Here is a 17,782-nt window from a genome sequence, read left to right as displayed (position 1 = left end):
AGAGGGGCCGCGCGGGAGGGCGCCTCCGGGCCGCTGGTCTTTAACTGGGCTGGCAAGGCCAGAGCCGCACCCAGCCTCTTTCCTTAGCCTGCTTCTGTTTGGTCTGGGTTACCACCCCGGTTGCAGGCCCCCGTGCACCCCGCAGGTGAGAGGGGTCCAGGGACCCCGCTTGCTACGGTGAATTAATCCTCCCTCCTCTCCCCTTCTCCCGCTCTCCGAGCAGTCGACCGGGTCTGACCCCCGTGGTCCGGCGTGAGTCCCATCGTGTGTGCGCTGGGGACCGGAGCTAGGGAGGCAGCTCCTCATTCCACCTCCAGGAAGTCAAACTGGAGGAAGGAAGGCAAACTCGGGGAGGCGGGGCTCGGTGCCACTGGGCAGCCGAGACGGCCCGCGGTCCTCAACCCCCACGCCGCTTCAGATCCGGGATCCCAGCGCTGGCCGGTGACCGGGCACTCTCGCGGCCAGATGGCGGACCCCCGCCCAGATCCTGAATCAGAGCCCGAATCCGTGTTCCCACGGGAGGTCAGACTCTTCGCCGACTCTTACTCGGAGAAGAGCCGGTTCTACTTCTGTGGGCACGTGCTGAGCATCACGGAGAACTTTGGGTCCCGCCTCGGAGTGGCAGCGCACGTGTGGGACGCGGTGAGGAGTGAGCGGCTCTGGGCTAGGGTCCGCGGAAGGTCAGACCCCGGACTCTCGCTTTCCCATATGGAGCCAATCCCCGCTACAGTCGTATCTTTTCTCTCTTTTCTCCCATAGGCTCTAAGCCTGTGCAACTATTTCGAGAGTCAGAATGTGGATTTCCGAGGCAAGAAAGTGATCGAGCTGGGCGCTGGGACGGGCATCGTGGGTATCTTGGCAGCGCTGCAGGGTGCGTGAGCTTTGCGGTGGGAGGGGGTGGGGGGAGGACGGGGATGTGGAGAATTTGTCACTTCCTATATTCTTGGGAGAGGGGAGTGGTTTGGAACCAGCCTAGTCCCTTCTTTCTAACAAACTTTTTTTGTGTGTGTGCCCCTACTTGCTCCTGTGTGCCAGACAGCGCTGATTGGCTGTCAAAGCACCCAAGGTGGTTGATTTGGAGGCAAGGAATAACAATCGGGCAGGCCTTACTAGAAGGAGTTTTTCCTACCTTTTTGCTCTTTGTGATTTCACGGATATTTACAAGGAAAAATCTCCTTTGCTTTATATATGGTCTTCTGTCAAAATGCATATATGGGTGTATCCTGTAGGGGGAGCAATCTGCAGGTATTAAACCTCATGAGTACTTTATGACTTCATTGTGAATATATTTTTGATTCTTCAGGTTTTCATTGCTTGGGAGGAACAAGCTTATGAGTTTCTGAGGGTTAGAGTGTATTTTGTGGGAAGTGGGGTAGGAATTAGGCACTGCAGACTTGGGAAAGGAAAAGGTAAGGAAAATTTTGCTCCATTTTTGTCAAGAACCAAAAACTACAAAGGAAACGGTTCCTTAGTTTATAATCTAATGGGCAGGCAAAACTTCACACCGAAAACATTCCTTTAAAAACACTTATGATGTCATCTCCCTAGGAATGCAAATTAACATGTCCTTGTTCATAGGGACATAACACAAAACACATTCAGGGAAGTCTTCCCAGAGGCAAGCATTCTTTCTTCTATTCATCCAACCAACATGTATTTGGAGTCCCCTATGTGCCAAGAATCATGCTAGGTATTGGGATACAACAATGAGTAAGACAGATTTCCTCACCCCAAGGAGTTTATGGTCTAGTGGTGAAGATGGGGGAAGATGTTACTGGATGAGAACTATGGCGAGGTATGTGCAGAGCCAGTGGACATGCTCTGGTCGTGTCTCCCTTGACTCTCTGGGAACCCATCAGGGAGAAGCTCTGTCTGATGAGGAGTATGAACATACAGGCTCAGACAGAACCGAGGGAGTGTCAACAGCAGCTTTCCATGAAGGAATGGGTGGGTGAGAAGTGGGCAGCTATGCCAAAATGGGAGAAAAATGGGTGTAATATGGATGGAAACATCTTTCCCTTGCTCCCAGACTGGCTTCTCCTTCTTTTGCTCCCTATTCTGCTGCCAAGTCAGAAATCTGGGTGTCATTCTCATCTGTTGCCCTCTCCCCTCTCATCCTGGCAATCAGTGAGTCCTTTGAGTCATATGAACTTAATACTTCCCCAGTTCTCTATTCCTCTTCCCTCCATCTCTAGCTCAGGCCACTGCCATCTTTTCCCTGGATTTTCACAAGTGTCTTCGAGCTTCCCTATGGGGAAGTTTGGCTTGCCCAAACTAGATCTTGTGCTCTTCCGCCACCAAACCTGTTTCTCCCTCAGCCTTCCCCATCTCAGTGAATCAAATTACCATCCACCCAGTGGGAAATCTAGACCCACAATTGACACGTCCCTTTTTCTCACCCCCAACTCCATTATCCAAGTCCGACAGATTTATCTCCTAAAAATCTCTTGAATCTCCTGTTTTTCCATCTATACTGATGGCTCCCCAGTCCTTGTCACCATCACTTGCCTAGAAGGCTACAATTAGTCAAAATGGTCTTCCTGCTTCTACCCCTTGCCCACACCTAGACCTTTGCCCATTCCACCCGGCTGGCAGAGTGATCTTTTGGCATCTCTTCCCCATCTTTCAGTGGCTTCTTGTTGCTTTCAGGATAGAACTAACCCCTTTGACATGGCCTCCAAGGCCCCGTGTCTCCCTCTAGCCTCTTTCTGTTCCTCTCCCTCTTGTACTCCTTGTGCTACCTAGTGCCCTCCTATCAGTTCCTCAAGCCTATCTTGATGTCCCCTTCCTTGGAGCCTTCACACTGGCTGCACTCTATGTCTGGAACCCTTGTACCACCTGGTTAATGCATATACCTCCTTCAGCACTCAGCTCAAACATCACGACCAAGGGAAAGCCTCCTGGATACTCTCACCCACAGGCCCTCCTAGTATAATATACACAACTATGTTGACTGGTTTTATTTTATTTATTTATTTTGGCTGCTCCTCGTAGCATGCAAGATCTTAGTTCCCCAACCTGTGACCCCTGCAGTGGAAGCACAGAGTCCTAACCACTGGACCGCCAGGGAAGTCCCTGGTTTCATTTTAAATTTGTTGTCACTATCCTCAGATGCGTCCTTAAGTGCTGCCCAGCTAGCCTCTTACCCTGCCCTCACCCACTTATTCTGCTCTCCTAAACATCTTGTTTCTTATCGTTTTGCCCTTCAAACTTCCAAATGTCTCCTCAGCTGATGACTTTGTTTCCTAGCTCTTCTGATCACTTCTGTTTTCTCATAGCAAATATCCACATGTTCTTATCACAGCGTCTCTTCCCCAGCTGTGTCTGTGTCTGTCTGCACTGCCTTCTCTCCTGTTACCATAGCAGACGTGCTGTGCTCCTAGTTAAGGTCAAGTGTGTGTCATGAGACCCCAAACCTTCTCATCTACCTAAAGACATTGTTCCTGCAAACACCCTGCTCCCCCACCTCTCCTGCATTATCCATTTTCCCTTCTCTCTGGATCATTCCATATGTGTGTTTGTGTGTATTATGCACATAAATATGCTGTAATGTCTCCTATCAGAGAAAACTCTTGATCCTACACATCCCTCCAGTTACCACTCCATTTCTCTGCTCTGCTTTATGACAAAACTCAAAAGAGTTAATGCTCATTGTCATTCCTCTCTTCCTATTGTTTCCTCAATTCCATTCTCGATTCTACCCCTCTCCCCAACCCAGCCTGCCCCCCCCCACTCCAGTTGCTCCAGAAAGGTTGTGAGCTTCCCTTCTGACTCCATGTTGTTAAGTACAAGAGTCAGTTATGAGCCCACCTTACTGGACTTGGCAGTGTGTGTCTCTCCCTCCTCTTTGGAAGACACTTCCTTTGGCTTTCAGGGCACCACACTTCTGGGTTCTACCCACCTCACTGGCATCTGTTCCATTCTCCTTTGTTGGTTCCTGTTGTTCTTCACAACTGAAAGTCTGAGCACGCCAGGGTTCAGGAGGCGTCCTCTGACCCGTCCCCTTTTCTGTCTACACTCACTCCCAAGCAGTTCCATCACCATGTGGCTTTAAATGCCCTTTCCATGCTGATGACTCTATGACTCTCCCATTTATATCTCCAGATTTGTTTGTAAAATCAGCTACCTACTCGATATCGTCCTGTGGTTGTCTGATGTACATCTCAAGCTTAATGTGCCCAGAAATGCACTCATGATCTTCCTGTCCATACCTGTTCCTCCTGCAGCCTTCCTCACCTAAATAAATGACAACTTAGTCTTCTAGTTGGTCAGGCCAAATATCTTGGAGCCATCCTCAACCCCCCGCTCCCAATGTTTCATATCTAATCTGTCAGCAAACCCTCTTGACTCTACCTTCAAAATATATTCAGGATCTGACCAATTTCCTAGACATTGCTACCCTGCCTAGAGTTGGGCCCCTACTATTATTTCTCTCACTTAATCTGCTCCAGCTACTGGCTTTCCTGCTGGTCCTTAAACTTGCCAGGCACACTCCTGCCTCACGGTCTTTACACTTGCGAGTCCCTCATTTGGTACATCTTAACCTGAGAGACCCACAGAGTTTGCTCCATCACTTCCTTCAGGTCTTTACTCAAACATAATCTGCTCCATGAGGCTTTCCCTAACTACCCAATTCTTTTTTTTTTTTTTTTTTTTTTGCAGTACGCGGGCCTCTCACTGCTGTGGCCTCTCCCGTTGCGGAGCACAGGCTCCGGACGCGCAGGCTCAGCGGCCATGGCTCACAGGCCCAGCCGCTCCGCGGCATGTGGGATCCTCCCGGACCGGGGCACGAACCCGTGTCCCCTGCATCGGCAGGTGGACTCTCAACCACTGCACCACCAGGGGAGCCCAACTACCCAATTTAAAATGACATTCCTGCCCTATCCCTCAAGCAGTTCTTATCCTCCTTCCCTGCTTAATGCTTCAGCACAGCATTTATTACCATCTGACTTACAGTGTGTTTTGTTTGTTTCATTTTGTTTGTTGTTGTAGGTCTCTTGCCACTAGACTGTAAGCCCCAGGAGCAGAGGGATTTTGTCTGATTGGTTCACTGCTGTATTCTCAGCACCTGGCATATAGGCACAAATGAATATTAATGAATGAATTCTGAGTATTTTCTCTTTCTGTAATAATCACCATGATCATGATTAAATAGTTTTGCATTACCTCATTTGTCTCTACCTCTGTAACAGAACTCAAGGAAGGCCAAGGTTTTGTTTTACTAACGCCTGTACCCCCAGAACTTAGTAGATGCTCAATAAATATATTTACTGCATGAACGAAGCTTTCTGAAGTCCTAATCTAATCATCTTCACCCTCTGCTTCTGCCCTTAAAACCTATTGCTCTCAGGATCAAGCCTGAATCTCCTTAGCATGTCATAATCATTTTTCTCTGTACTCTCATGTCTTGACACTTTTCTCTTCCCTTCCATATCCTCTGAGATCCAGCCTTCCTTGAATACACTGTGCTCTCTCCCAACCAGGCCTTTGTACTCTCTGATCTCTGCTTGGGAAGCTCCACTTGACTAACTCCTCCTTGTCCTTTAAGCCTTGCTGAGGTCATGTCTTCTGGGAAGCTTTCCAGATCCATGAGGGCTGGTTTGTGTCAGTAGGGGGTGGGTGCGCAGCCCACCTCCAGCTTAGTCCTGCCCAGGCTTCTGCTGACATCTAATTGTCGTGTGTTGGGCAGAGAGGTTGAAGATTAGCTTAGAGAGAATGTTGATGTTGTAGAATGTAGAGTAATGAGATGGCTGTGGATGAGGTTGAGGTTAGGGCAACAAAATTCAAAGTGTGGACTTTGGGCTGCCCAAACATTATCCTCTAAGCCCTGAGGTCCCTGGACCTTCTGAGCAGGAGCCGAAGCCCCTTGGTTGGTCCCTCTGACTTGCATTTCTCCTCCTTCCTCTCTCTCAGGGGGGGATGTTACCATCACTGACCTGCCCCTGGTCCTAGAACAGATCCAGGGCAACGTCCAGGCCAATGTGCCAGCTGGAGGCCGGGCCCAGGTCCGCGCCTTGTCCTGGGGGATTGACCAGCATGTCTTCCCTGGAGACTATGACCTGGTGCTGGGGGCTGATATCGTGTATCTGGAGCCCACCTTCCCACTGCTGCTGGGGACCCTCCAACACCTGTGCGGGCCCCATGGCACCATCTATCTGGCTTCCAAGATGAGAGAGGAGCACGGGACAGAGAGCTTCTTTCAGCACCTCCTGCCCCAGCATTTCCAACTGGAGCTGGCCAAGCGGGATGAGAATGAGAATGTTAACATCTATAGGGCCAGGCACAGGGGACCAAGACCTGCTTGATGTCACCCTTCTGCGCCTCTGAACACCTTGTTCTAATGAAGGAACTGCCATATGTCCAAGGCGTAAACATAAGGACCAAAAACGATGGATTTCCCTTGCCGCTGTCTTTCCTCCTTCCCTTTTTGTTTCCTGAGATACTCTTGGGCAGGTGCAGGGAGGTGCTATGTGCTAGGAATACTAGAGCCCTAGCTGTACTGGGCTAGAGTGCAAAGGAAATTCCCAGTTCCTGTTCTCAGCAGAGGAAGATGGGAGGGTATCGAGGATTTTAGGGGAAGGGGAGGTAAGTGGGATGTGTGAACAGTGGCTGCAGAGAGACAGTCATGATCCCATCTAGTCCTGCTGTTGTCTTTTTTTTTTTTTTGCGGTATGCGGGCCTCTCACTGTTGTGGCCTCTCCCGTTGCGGAGCACAGGCTCCGGATGTGCAGGCTTAGTGGCCATGGCTCACGGGCCCAGCCGCTCCGCGGCATGTGGGATCTTCCCAGACCGGGGCACGAACCCGTGTCCCCTGCATCGGCAGGCGGACTCTCAACCACTGCGCCACCAGGGAAGCCCTTGCTGCTGTTGTCTTTTTATACAGAATGGATTTTTTTTCCAGATTCTACTGGAATTTTTAAAAAAGGAAAATAAATAAGCATTAAAGATCTCTTCTGCATCCAGAGAACTCGGGCTTTTACTGGGGGGCTGGGAAGTAAGAAAACTCTGACCACCCACTTCTTGCTTCAAGAGATAGTGTGGTGGAACCATGGCTCTAACTGGGTCAAGTCCTCCCAGCCCTGAAGTTGGGGATAGGCAGCAGAGCTGTCCTTTGGACCATAGTTCCTTCACTCTTTTTGGAGTTGGAGCCCTGATCACTAAGTACCAGGTTCTCTTTGATTTTTCTTTAGGTTTCCAGTCCCTATCAGTCCTTCCTTTCTAATGTGTTTTGCCTTCACCTCTTTTCTCCTCCCACTGTGGGGCCTCTGATGGGGGCTCTCCTGACTTACTCCTTGGGCCACACATCACCTCCTGGGGCATCCTGGCCTCCATTCACTCCCCTTCAAACCATTTTGTAAACTCTGGTGATCTTCCAAAATCAGCTCTGATTAGCTTCTGCTGCTGCCCAACAGAAGCAAGAATAAGCTCTTCTGCTTGGTACTCAGTGTGTCCCGTGTGATCCCAAATTATCCTGCTACTTCATTTCCTACTGGTTTCCTACATGTATGGCAACCTCTGGCCAAATTACAAAAGGTCTACTCTTTGTTCCCTAAATCCACACCAAGATTCCCTGGCTTCTTCCTTCATTTTTTTTGATGATTCCCTGCCTGGAAGGGCTATTTCTACCTCTCAAAATCTTCATTATTCTTAGCTTCTCTCCTGAAAAAAGCTTTTCCTGAGCCTCCTGTTTGAATATGATTTCTTTCTCCCTTGAGACGCTTTAACTAACTGTTTGTCTTGTGAGGCTTACCTTGTCTTGTGTGATCGTTTGTCTGCTCCCTATTTTCTCACCATTAGATTACCTTGGAGGGCAGGGCTGTGGTTCCTGGCACACAGTTGGTGTTCATCAAATATTTTTGTTCCTTCAACAAATATTTACTCCTCCTCCCTATGTGACCTTGGCCAAACTTCTGAACCCACCCAACTACCTCACAAGTTTGTCATGAGTCATAAATGGATAATGAATATGAAAGTACATTGGAAATAAACATGAAGTGTTACCACGTGTCTTGTATTGTTATTTTGTGACACTTCTGTCTCATGCTTTCTGTTATTTTACCTGCGGGGGTGTAATTCCCTTGTGAAAAGTAGTCTCAATACACCAAGTAGGGGAGGCGAATGCGCCTCCCGGACAGCAGGTGGCGCCATCTCCGCTTGACGTGTTCCGGTGGAGAGTTTTGGCCCCGCCGCTACGCCGTAGGCCCGTGGCCTCACCGGTGCGGCAACAGGGTACGGTCCCCGGAAAGATGTCGCTGCTGCGCTCACTGCGTCTCTGTCTGGTCGCGCGGGCTGGGAGCTGCACAGTGAGTGCTCTTGGCCCCGGCCCTGTTCTGCCTTCCTTGCAGGTCTCCCGTGCGCAGGGCACGCTCCCTCCCCTTCCCCTGGCTGCGTTCGGCTCCATCTCCCCCTTCCCCGCACCTCGGTCCCTCTTCGCGGTGCAGCGTCAGGGTGCTGCCGTTCCCCCACCCCCTGGGTCTGTCTCTCCTAAGGTCGCCTCCCGGCCGACGTGCTCCCACCCCACGAGCTCCTCGCTGCTTGCTGCTTCTCATGCCTTCTTACTCCCTCCAGGTGGGCCCCCTTGTGCTTCAGTCGCCCCAGCCGCGGCATACATTTCACGCTGGACCCTGGCTATCCTCCTCGGCTTCCAGCAAGGAGCTCCTCATGAAGCTGCGGCGGAGAACGGGCTACTCCTTTGTAAACTGCAAGAAGGCTCTGGAGACTTGTGGCGGGGATCTCAAACAGGTGTGTGGGAGGAAGTAGAGGGGAGCTGGCGCGGGGGTGGGAGTGGGGTACCGGGGCCCGACCCCAGTGCGTTTGGGAGGTCGCGTAGAAGTCAGATCTGCTGCCCAGTGACCCATAAGGACAGAGTCCTAGATAGGATTCTGACTTCAATGACAATCTCACCCTTTGACTCTTACCTATTTCGAAGCAATTGACTCAGGGTCGCAGGGCTAAGAAACTATTCCATGCAAGGCTGCTATGAGGTTTCCTCCTGCTTGGGGCTGGAAGGGCTCGTGGGAGCTTTGGAGTCAGACCGACGACCAAGACCCAGATCGTGGTATCCTCACACTAATCCTGTGACCTTGGACACCTTACTTAATATTTCAGAGTTGCATTGTTCTTATTTATATAAAGAAAATAGTACTGTCTGCCCCATAGAGTTGTTGTGAAGATTAAACTTATCCAAAACACCAGGCACAATGCCCACTGTTTGTCATTTAGTGGTAGGCTGCCAGTAAATGATAGATTAGTTTCTCTTGTAGGGCTGAGGGGAAGGAGAAAGAATTGGGGAACCCGAGGTATTTTAGAGCCCCATTCTGTTCTAAATTCTGTGTCTTTATCATCTGCCCTTTATCTTTTTTATTTATAGGCAGAGAGCTGGCTCCACAAACAGGCCCAGAAGGAGGGCTGGAGTAAAGCTGCCAGGCTCCATGGCAGGAAGACCAAAGAAGGTCTGATTGGGCTGCTGCAGGAAGGAAACACGACTGTGTTAGTAGAGGTGAGTTGTCAGAGTTCCAGATGCCAGGAACAGCTGTCCCTTGGGTGTAGGCTTTGTGGTAGACCCTTTGCATTCTTAAAGAAGAGGTGTTTGAGAACCATAAAAGCTAGTTAGAATTAAGCCCGTGAGACCCCAGTTACTAGCTATGGATTCATTTAAGTATAGAAATGCACAGGTTGTGGGTGAGAAAAGGCCTAGTAGTGTAGACTGTTATTCCTAAATGTGAGTCCATTGTGGCCTTACACCTCGTCACTGATTGTTTCCTGGAATAGTTAGATTTTAAAGCTAGGAATTAGACTAATTAGATGATGGACAGCAAGCAGCTGTTTTAGAGGAGGTTTAGGGGCCCAGTTGGTGAAGAATCAGATGTGGATTAGTCTAGAGCGAGAGAAGAGATAAACAGGCTTATAAACAAAAGTGGTTTGGTGTTGGAGGAGCCTAGGGAATGAGGCGATTATGGCATGTGCCACAGGCAGGTGGTGAACTTGTAGTGAATCCTTTGGGGGACATTATGGAACCGTCCTGTGAATGCGCAGGTTATTGCTAACTCATTGGCACAGCAGGAATCACTTCATTCAGTTTCTGGCCTCAAGCTAGTAGAGGAACTGTGGATTTAATCCTAGAGACATTTATTTCTGTTTTGTTGCGTCTGCTGCCTGTTTTATCAATACCTTGCTTTAAAGCATTTTTGGAGACTATTAGTAAACAGCTTATACAGCAACATCAATTTGTTCCCACAGGTGAACTGTGAGACAGATTTTGTTTCCAGAAATTTAAAATTTCAACAGTTGGTCCAGCAAGTAGCCCTGGGAACCCTGTTGCATTGTCAGAGCCTAAAGGATCAACTGTCCACATATAGTAAAGTGAGTTTTGGGGTTGTCTCCAACATGCTGGATTTGTTCCTCCCCTCTTAGGGTCTTTGCTATTCCATTTTTTCAGACATTCTCATGTCTCACTTCCTTATTTCATGTCTCTGCTTAAATGTTATCTCTCTGGAGAGGAGTACCTTCCTCCTACTGCTCTATCCCCTTATTTTGCTTCATTTAAAATCTGTTGTTATAGTTCTTATATATTACATTTTAATTTATTTATTTTTTGTTTGCCTTCCCCAATAGAATGTAAGCTTCATAAGGTAGGAGATTTGTCTTTTCACTAGTGTGTCTCTGGTGCATGAGGAGTGGGCCCAGCACTTGCTTGGGGCTCTGTTGAATGAATGAATGAATGCCAGTGGAATACAGTCCATATATCAGGTGAAGCTTTGTGTTCAGAAATCTAGAATGGCCTGAGGAAAGGATTTCTAAATATAGATAGTGGGGCTTCCCTGGTGGCGCAGTGTTTGAGAGTCCGTCTGTCGATGCAGGGGACACGGGTTTGTGCCCCGGTCCGGGAGGATCCCACATGCCGTGGAGCGGCTGGGCCGGTGAGCCATGGCCGCTGAGCCTGCGTGTCTGGAGCCTGTGCTCCGCAACGGGAGAGCTCACAGCAGTGAGAGGCCCGCGTACTGCAAAACAAAAATAATAAATAAATAAATAAATATAGATACTGGAGAAGGCACAATTTAGGAGACTTAGCATATTCTTATCTATAGAAGGAGCAAGGAAGGAATTGTATCAGTATGCCTTTGATCTGTCCTTGTTGCCGAGGCAAAAATGAACCTACTACTCACAACAATTTTTTATTTAGTACCACCCTTTTCCTTCTGTTTATCTTTCTTTTGAGATCTTGTGGTAAATGTTAATTATTACTGGCATTAAAGAGTCATATTACATGGAAAACTATGTTGAGATTATTTTTTAGAATTGTACTGAATAGATGAGTCACTTGAAGTAGAAATTCTAATCTTGACTTTGCCAGTAGCTGTTTGTAACCCTGAGCTATTCACTTACTTTACTGTGCCTCTGTTTCATTATCTGTAACAAGGGATTTTGGTCCCTTTTAGCTTTATTAATTTTTTCCTTTTGGTCTTTATCTTTTTAAAACTTTTATTTTGAAAAAAAATTCAAATTTGCAGAAAAGTTGCCAGTATTCTACAGTAAACTAGAGTAATTTTATCTAGATTCACCATTTGTTAACATTTTGCCTTATTTACTTTATCACTTTTTATATTCATATTGTTGTCATCCCTATTGTTTTTTTTTTTTTTTTTTTTTTGCGGTACACGGGCCTCTCACTGTTGTGGCCTCTCCCGTTGCGGAGCACAGGCTCCGGACGCACAGGCTCAGTGGCCATGGCTCATGGGCCCAGCTGCTCCACAGCATGTGGGATCTTCCCGGACTGGGGCACGAACCCGTGTCCCCTGCATCGGCAGGCGGACTCTCAACCACTGCGCCACCAGGGAAGCCCATCCCTATTGTTTTTTTATCCTTTTGGGAGTATGTTGCGGACATTAGAACCCTTTATCCCTTCAGCATGTATCTCCTAAAAACAAGGACATTTTCCGATATAACCACAGTACAGTGATCACATTCAGGAATTTTAACATTGATACAATATTTTTATTTAGATAATATACAATATACATTTCGTTTTTGGCAACTAGCAGTTGTGATCCAGGATCCAGTCCAGTAGCATGTGTTGCAATTAGTTGCCATGTCTGTTTGGTTTCCTTTCTTTGTTCCTCAGCCTTTCTTTGTCTTTCATTACACTGACATTTTTGAAGGGTACAGGACAGTTTTGTAGAATGTCCTTCAATTTGGGTTCAACTGATGTTTCTTCATACTTAGAATATGGATTTTTGTAAGAATCTTAAATAAATTACCCTCCGTTTTTCTCAGAACATCACATCAGGAGGCACAGGAGGGTGGGACTGTGGTCTTGTTATTGATGGTGCTAATTTTGATCTCTTGGTTAAGGTAGTATCTGCCAGGTTTCTCCACTCTAAACTTACCGTGTTCCTTTTTTGTAACTAGTAAGTAATCTGTATGGGAGATTGTTTTGAGACTGTGTAGACATCCAGTTCCTCAAAAAACTTGTGCCTAAAAGTTTTAGCATCCCGTGATGATTCTTGTCAGGATCAGTTGTTACTGTGATAGTTGCATAATGGTTATTTTTCTAACCCTTACAGTTTCTTTCACATGGGTTAGTTTTATTAGGTGGCATTCTATTGTAATAAGGAGACTTCTCCTTCTCCCTTGATTTAGGGATTTACTTAGTAGCAACATTGACTCATAGATTCTTTTTTTTTTTTTTTTTTTTTTTGGTATTCTACCATTTCTAGAAAAAATAGGAGAAAAATATATACATATTGGCATGTATATACATACAAATATCTCTAGAAGGATAAACAAAATATTAGCAACAGTGATTACCTGTTGTAGGGGGTGAAAACTGGTAGAGGGGGAAGTAGTGTTGGTGGGGTTACTTTTCACTTTGTACATCTTTTTGTTTTTTTAATGTTTGAACTATTCAAAAACTGTATTGTTTCAGAAGCTAAGTAAAAATTTTCTTTTTTTTTTAGTTTCTGCTTTATAACAAAGTGAATCAGTATAGATTCTTCTTTTATACAATTCATTATACAATCCATTAGTCTTATTTATTTATTTTTCGCTGCATTGGGTCTTTGTTGCTACACGCGGGTCCATTAGTCATTTTAATGCTCAAATTATCCCCGGATTTGGCAAGTTTCAGCCAAGCCTATGCAAGCTGGTTCCATTGTCTTTTTGGTATGGCCTTATTATTTTCTGACTATTTCCGTACTTTTTGGCATAACAGAGTATTCTGGGTTTATGTCACACTTTCCTTGCCCCAACCATGGGATTGGCAGCTCCTCCAAGGGGTCCTGATCCTTTCTGATGGGGGAATGGTTTTTAGAAACCAAGATCTGGGCAGCATTAGGTATGCTTAATTCTACTGAGATGTCATTGCTGCCCTGCTCTTTCAGCAGAGCTAGGAAATGTGTGTGTGTGTGTGTGTGTGTGTGTGTGTGTTTCAGTAATCCTGCACCACAGGCTTCTTTCTTTTCTTCCCCCTTTCTATATTTGTACCTTCCTTCTCTCATAGTGAGTACACTGGCTTCTAGCAATTTCAGTATGTGTGCTTATTTACTCTCTGTAGGGTACACACTTTGTTTCAGAGTTACTGTCCCTGACCACTGCAAATAACAAACCTACTAAGGAGTTCAAGATTTCTTTGATGTTCTTTTTGTCCTTACTTTGAAGTTATGTGGCCAAAGGACTGTATCGAAAGTAACTTGGATTAGTTTTTTTCCCCCTTTTGAGATTGTGTTATTCCTTTGAAATACAGTTAGAATCTCTGTTTCTGTTCAGTCTGTGTTTGTTTTCACCCCTAATCCTTGTTAATTTAATTTTATTTTTGAATATGTAAAACATTAACAAGGTTCTGGAAGTTAAAACTCTCCTCCCCCCTCCCCCAACCACATACACAAGTCGTACTTCCCTCCTCTCCCTTCCACCCCATTCCTGTGCACTCCTGTGGATAACCATCTCCACTAATTTCTGGTTATCCTTTTTGCAAAAATAAGCATATTTATACAAATATTTATTACACAAATGTTGGTATAATATGTATGTATTCTTTTAATTTGCTTTTTTCACTTAATATATCCTGGAAATACTCCATAGCAGCTCATGGAGACCATCTTTTTTTCTCTCTCTCTTTGTCCAGCTGCATAGTATTTCATTTTGTGACTGTACTGTGGTTTATTCAGCCAGACTCTGCCTGTTTGGACATTTAGACTTCCCAGCATTTTACAATTAGAAATAATTGCTCAATGAATTACTTTGTGCCTATGTACTTTTGTATTGTTGGAAGTGTATTAGAGTAAATTTCTAGAAATAGGATTGCAGGGTCAAAGGATAAAAGTATATGTAGTTTTGTTAGCTATTGTCCAATTCCCTGCCATTGGATTTGCACCATTTTTCATTCCTACCAACAATCTACAAACCTTTTAGTTTCAACATTTTATGATTGTATGAAAATATTGTTTCTGATTTCTAGGAAACTACATTCTAAGAAGTTAGGCCAGAGATTGGGATGGAATTGGGGGTGGAGTGCTTAGCAATTTTTAACGTTCTTGGCTTAATGAAAACATTATCTATTTATACTTAGTTGTCTTAAATCATTTTCTGAGAAATAGACTATATTTTTGCTTAGTCTCTTGGTAATTTTAATTATACATACTGACTCGTGTTCATTTTCTTTGTGCACTTAGGGCTTCCTGAATTCCTCTGAGCTCTCTGAACTTCCAGCTGGGCGTGAGAGAGAAGGATCTCTCAAGGATCAGCTGGCCTTAGCAATTGGTGAGTATTTGTAAGGATCTGGAAACTGGAGATTGATAACCGGATCTCCTGGTATCTTTGGTATTCCTCCAAATCTAGATCAAGAATTACAAAGTCAAGTTCCTTCAAAGGTCTGATAATCTGAATGCGAGAGGTGGGTTGTGTGTTAGATATTAGTGAGCAGTGGACACCCTGAAAAGCTCACACTCTTCTGAAGAAAACCATTACCAAGCCACCTGTTATTACTTTGAGGGAAGTGGGATCCCAGTGTCATCAGAATTTTTAAATTCCTTTAAAAGAATTTAGATTTGTATGAAAAAAAGTTTAGTTTTTAGCTGTTTGCAACTAATTAAAATTAGTAGGCATCACTGTGCTGACCAAACAAAGCATGTCTTTAGGCAAAGATGGCCTTTTGACCTCCGGTTGACTACCTCTCTATACACTATGAAGGAAATAGTCCGTCAGAGGTCATTTCATCTTCTTTATGAAGGGGTCCAGGAGTATTTCAGGGCATCATGTTTAGGAATTTGTCCTCTCTTTAAAAAAGAAAATCTGATCCTGAATTTGTGAAGGTACATTCTTTCAGAACCACTGGCTATAGGAGCCGTATCTGGATCATTGGCAGTGGAAGTAGTAGGGGTTTTGCCTTCTTCGTACATGTCCTTGATGGAAGGAGGGAGGTACGGCTGGGGTTAGAGCTTGCTGGGAATTTACTGCTCATTTGATGTTTCCAGTCAGGACATCAATTCTGTTTTTATCAGGTCATCTTGAAGTATGTATGATGTTTCAGTGAGTCATGGTTGAAAAACCAGATAGACAGCCGTGTATGGAACTTATTAAGAAATTCTGGAAGAATTGGGTGTTTCAGCCTTGCCAGTTTCTGGGAATTAACTATTGGGTAGATGCTTTGAGCTGTTTTAAGATTCCTTTTGGTTTCTGGATACTTCCCTTTTATGACTTTTAGTTATAACTATGGCTAATTCAGGGATATTTACCCAGACCCCTTTATTCTCCTACCCCTACCTACCTTTTGGCTTCTTTGGACTTCTGTTAGAGGGGATAGCATCCTGAGAGAAAGGAGGAAACTAGAATCTGCTTTTGGTTCTTATAAATAACTCTGAAAATATTATCTTTTAATTTTTGATGAGGGGAAGCTGAAATCACCATATGACATGGGGCTTTGGATTTTCTGGGGCTTTTAGTTTTGGACTTTTTCCTGATACAATGGATGATCAGGAGTTGTCTGTGTCAGTTATAGTGGTTTTTGGGAGGGATGGTGACTTGGTGGGAAAAAACACAATTGGGTTGGAGTCAGATCTGAGGGGGGTTTTTTGTTTTTTTTTTAAGATTTTTTTTTTGATGTGGATCATTTTTAAAGTCTTTATTGAATTTGTTACAATATTGCTTCTGTTTGACATTTTTGGTTTTTGGCCACGAGGCATTTGGGATCTTAGCTCCCCGACCAGGGATTGAACCTGCACCCCCTGCATTGGAAGGCGAAGTCTTAACCACTGGACCTCCAGGGAAGTCCCTAGATCTGAGTTTTAGTTCCAGCTCTGCCATACGTTAGCTCTGTAGCCTTAGGCAGGTTCCTTAAGCTCTCTAAGCCTGAGTTTAAGGTAGTGATGATAGCCAGGTTGGAGAACTCACTATGTGCCAGATACTGTAATAAGTTCTTTTACACATCTTATTTATTTCTCCCAGTAACCCTGTTTTCAGGTTATTTTAAGTGGCATCCTCTCCATTTTACAGAAGAGAAAATGAAGGCTTGATGAATTAGTAAATGGGGTTATATCATTAAATTACTTGCCTAAGGTCGTAGCCAGTGAGATGCAGAACTGAGACCTGCGCCCAGGGTGTGTGTGACACCAGAGCCTGTGTTTCTAAATACCAGCATGGCATTCATTCCATTTCTCCCACCCTCTCCCCCCACACCCCTTTTCCTGTTTACACTGAAAATGGTATCTCTCCCTCTGTGGCACGTCCACAGTGTAAATGCGGAGGACTGTCTCCCAAACTTGGCTGCTTCTGTGCATATTTTGGTACTACCATGAGCATCATATTCTGGAAGTGTGTTTTTTGTTTTTGCTCTCTCACAGGGAAACTGGGAGAAAACATGACTCTTAAACGAGCTGCATGGGTGAAGGTGCCAGCTGGGTTCTATGTTGGCTCTTATGTCCATGGGGCAATGCACAGTCCCTCTCTCCACAACCTGGTTCTGGGGAAGTATGGGGCCCTGGTCATCTGCGAGACGTCTGAGCAGAAAGCAAACCTTGAAGACCTTGGCCGCCGCCTTGGGCAGCATGTGGTGGGCATGGCTCCTCTCTCTGTTGGCTCCCTGGACGACGAGCCTGGGGGAGAGGCAGAAACCAAGATGCTGTCCCAGCCGTACTTGCTGGATCCCTCCATCACACTGGGACAGTATGTGCAGCCCCAAGGGGTGTCTGTAGTAGACTTCGTGCGGTTTGAATGTGGAGAAGGCGAAGAGGCAGCAGAGGCTGAATAGGTTCCAGAGCCTTTTGGCCCAGGAGACAATGTTTATTCTTAACTCTGGACATTATTACAAAAAGGGGTTATTTCCTAAGCCTCTTCAAACCCAGCATTTGTTTTTCATTTGAGTTTATAATGAAATGATATACTTCATGGGTTAAGCTATTAAATAAAATGGTTACATAATAAAGAGAGTAGAATCTTTTCTTTGCGTAATGCTGGGTCTGGCTTTTTTGTGCCTGACTTGTGACAGGTTTTAGAAAACAACAGGTGGGTCTCACTGGAGTGACTGACAGTGTCTGGGCGAACGGGCCTCGCCAACTGTGCTGCTGCTCCCTTCAATGCAGGTGTGTTACGGTGTCCCTAGAATGTCTACCTTGTTCCATCCTACTCCTGTGACATAGAACTCTCTTGTTCGGTTTCGCTTTGTGACGCTTTGGACTATGCTTCCATCCTAGAACTTCCCCAGTTACATTACTTGTGCCACATGGATTCTTTGGAATTGTTGACTCAAACTTGGAGTTGTCTGGAAAATGTGGTTCATTTGTTGATGTCC

The 17,782-nt window shown here is 45.6% G+C and overlaps 1 protein-coding gene across 4 annotated transcripts; it reads left to right on the top strand.

The window, feature by feature from the left end:
• Positions 1–4: 4 nt before the first annotated feature.
• Positions 5–17,416, top strand: EEF1AKMT3 (EEF1A lysine methyltransferase 3). Of its 4 annotated transcripts, none has more exons than XM_081249019.1 (6): positions 5–642; positions 8,569–8,742; positions 9,371–9,499; positions 10,240–10,362; positions 14,670–14,757; positions 16,836–17,416. In XM_081249019.1, the coding sequence occupies exons 1-6, from the start codon at positions 466–468 to the stop codon at positions 17,240–17,242; spliced, it is 1,098 nt and encodes a 365-aa protein (XP_081105145.1). In that variant the 5' UTR covers positions 5–465; the 3' UTR covers positions 17,243–17,416. The 4 variants fall into 4 exon arrangements, with proteins under 4 accessions (XP_081105145.1, XP_081105144.1, XP_081105142.1 ...); XM_081249016.1 differs by lacking the exon at positions 5–642 and adding an exon at positions 8,201–8,303; XM_081249017.1 differs by lacking the exons at positions 5–642; positions 10,240–10,362 and adding an exon at positions 8,201–8,303.
• The last annotated feature ends 366 nt before the right edge of the window (positions 17,417–17,782 follow it).

Source organism: Mesoplodon bidens (genome assembly GCF_964165515.1).
Source record: "Mesoplodon bidens genome assembly, chromosome: 11".
Lineage (NCBI taxonomy): Eukaryota > Metazoa > Chordata > Mammalia > Artiodactyla > Ziphiidae > Mesoplodon > Mesoplodon bidens.
The sequence above is the reverse complement of the archived record's forward strand: the minus strand, read 5'-3'. Positions and strand labels throughout refer to the sequence as shown.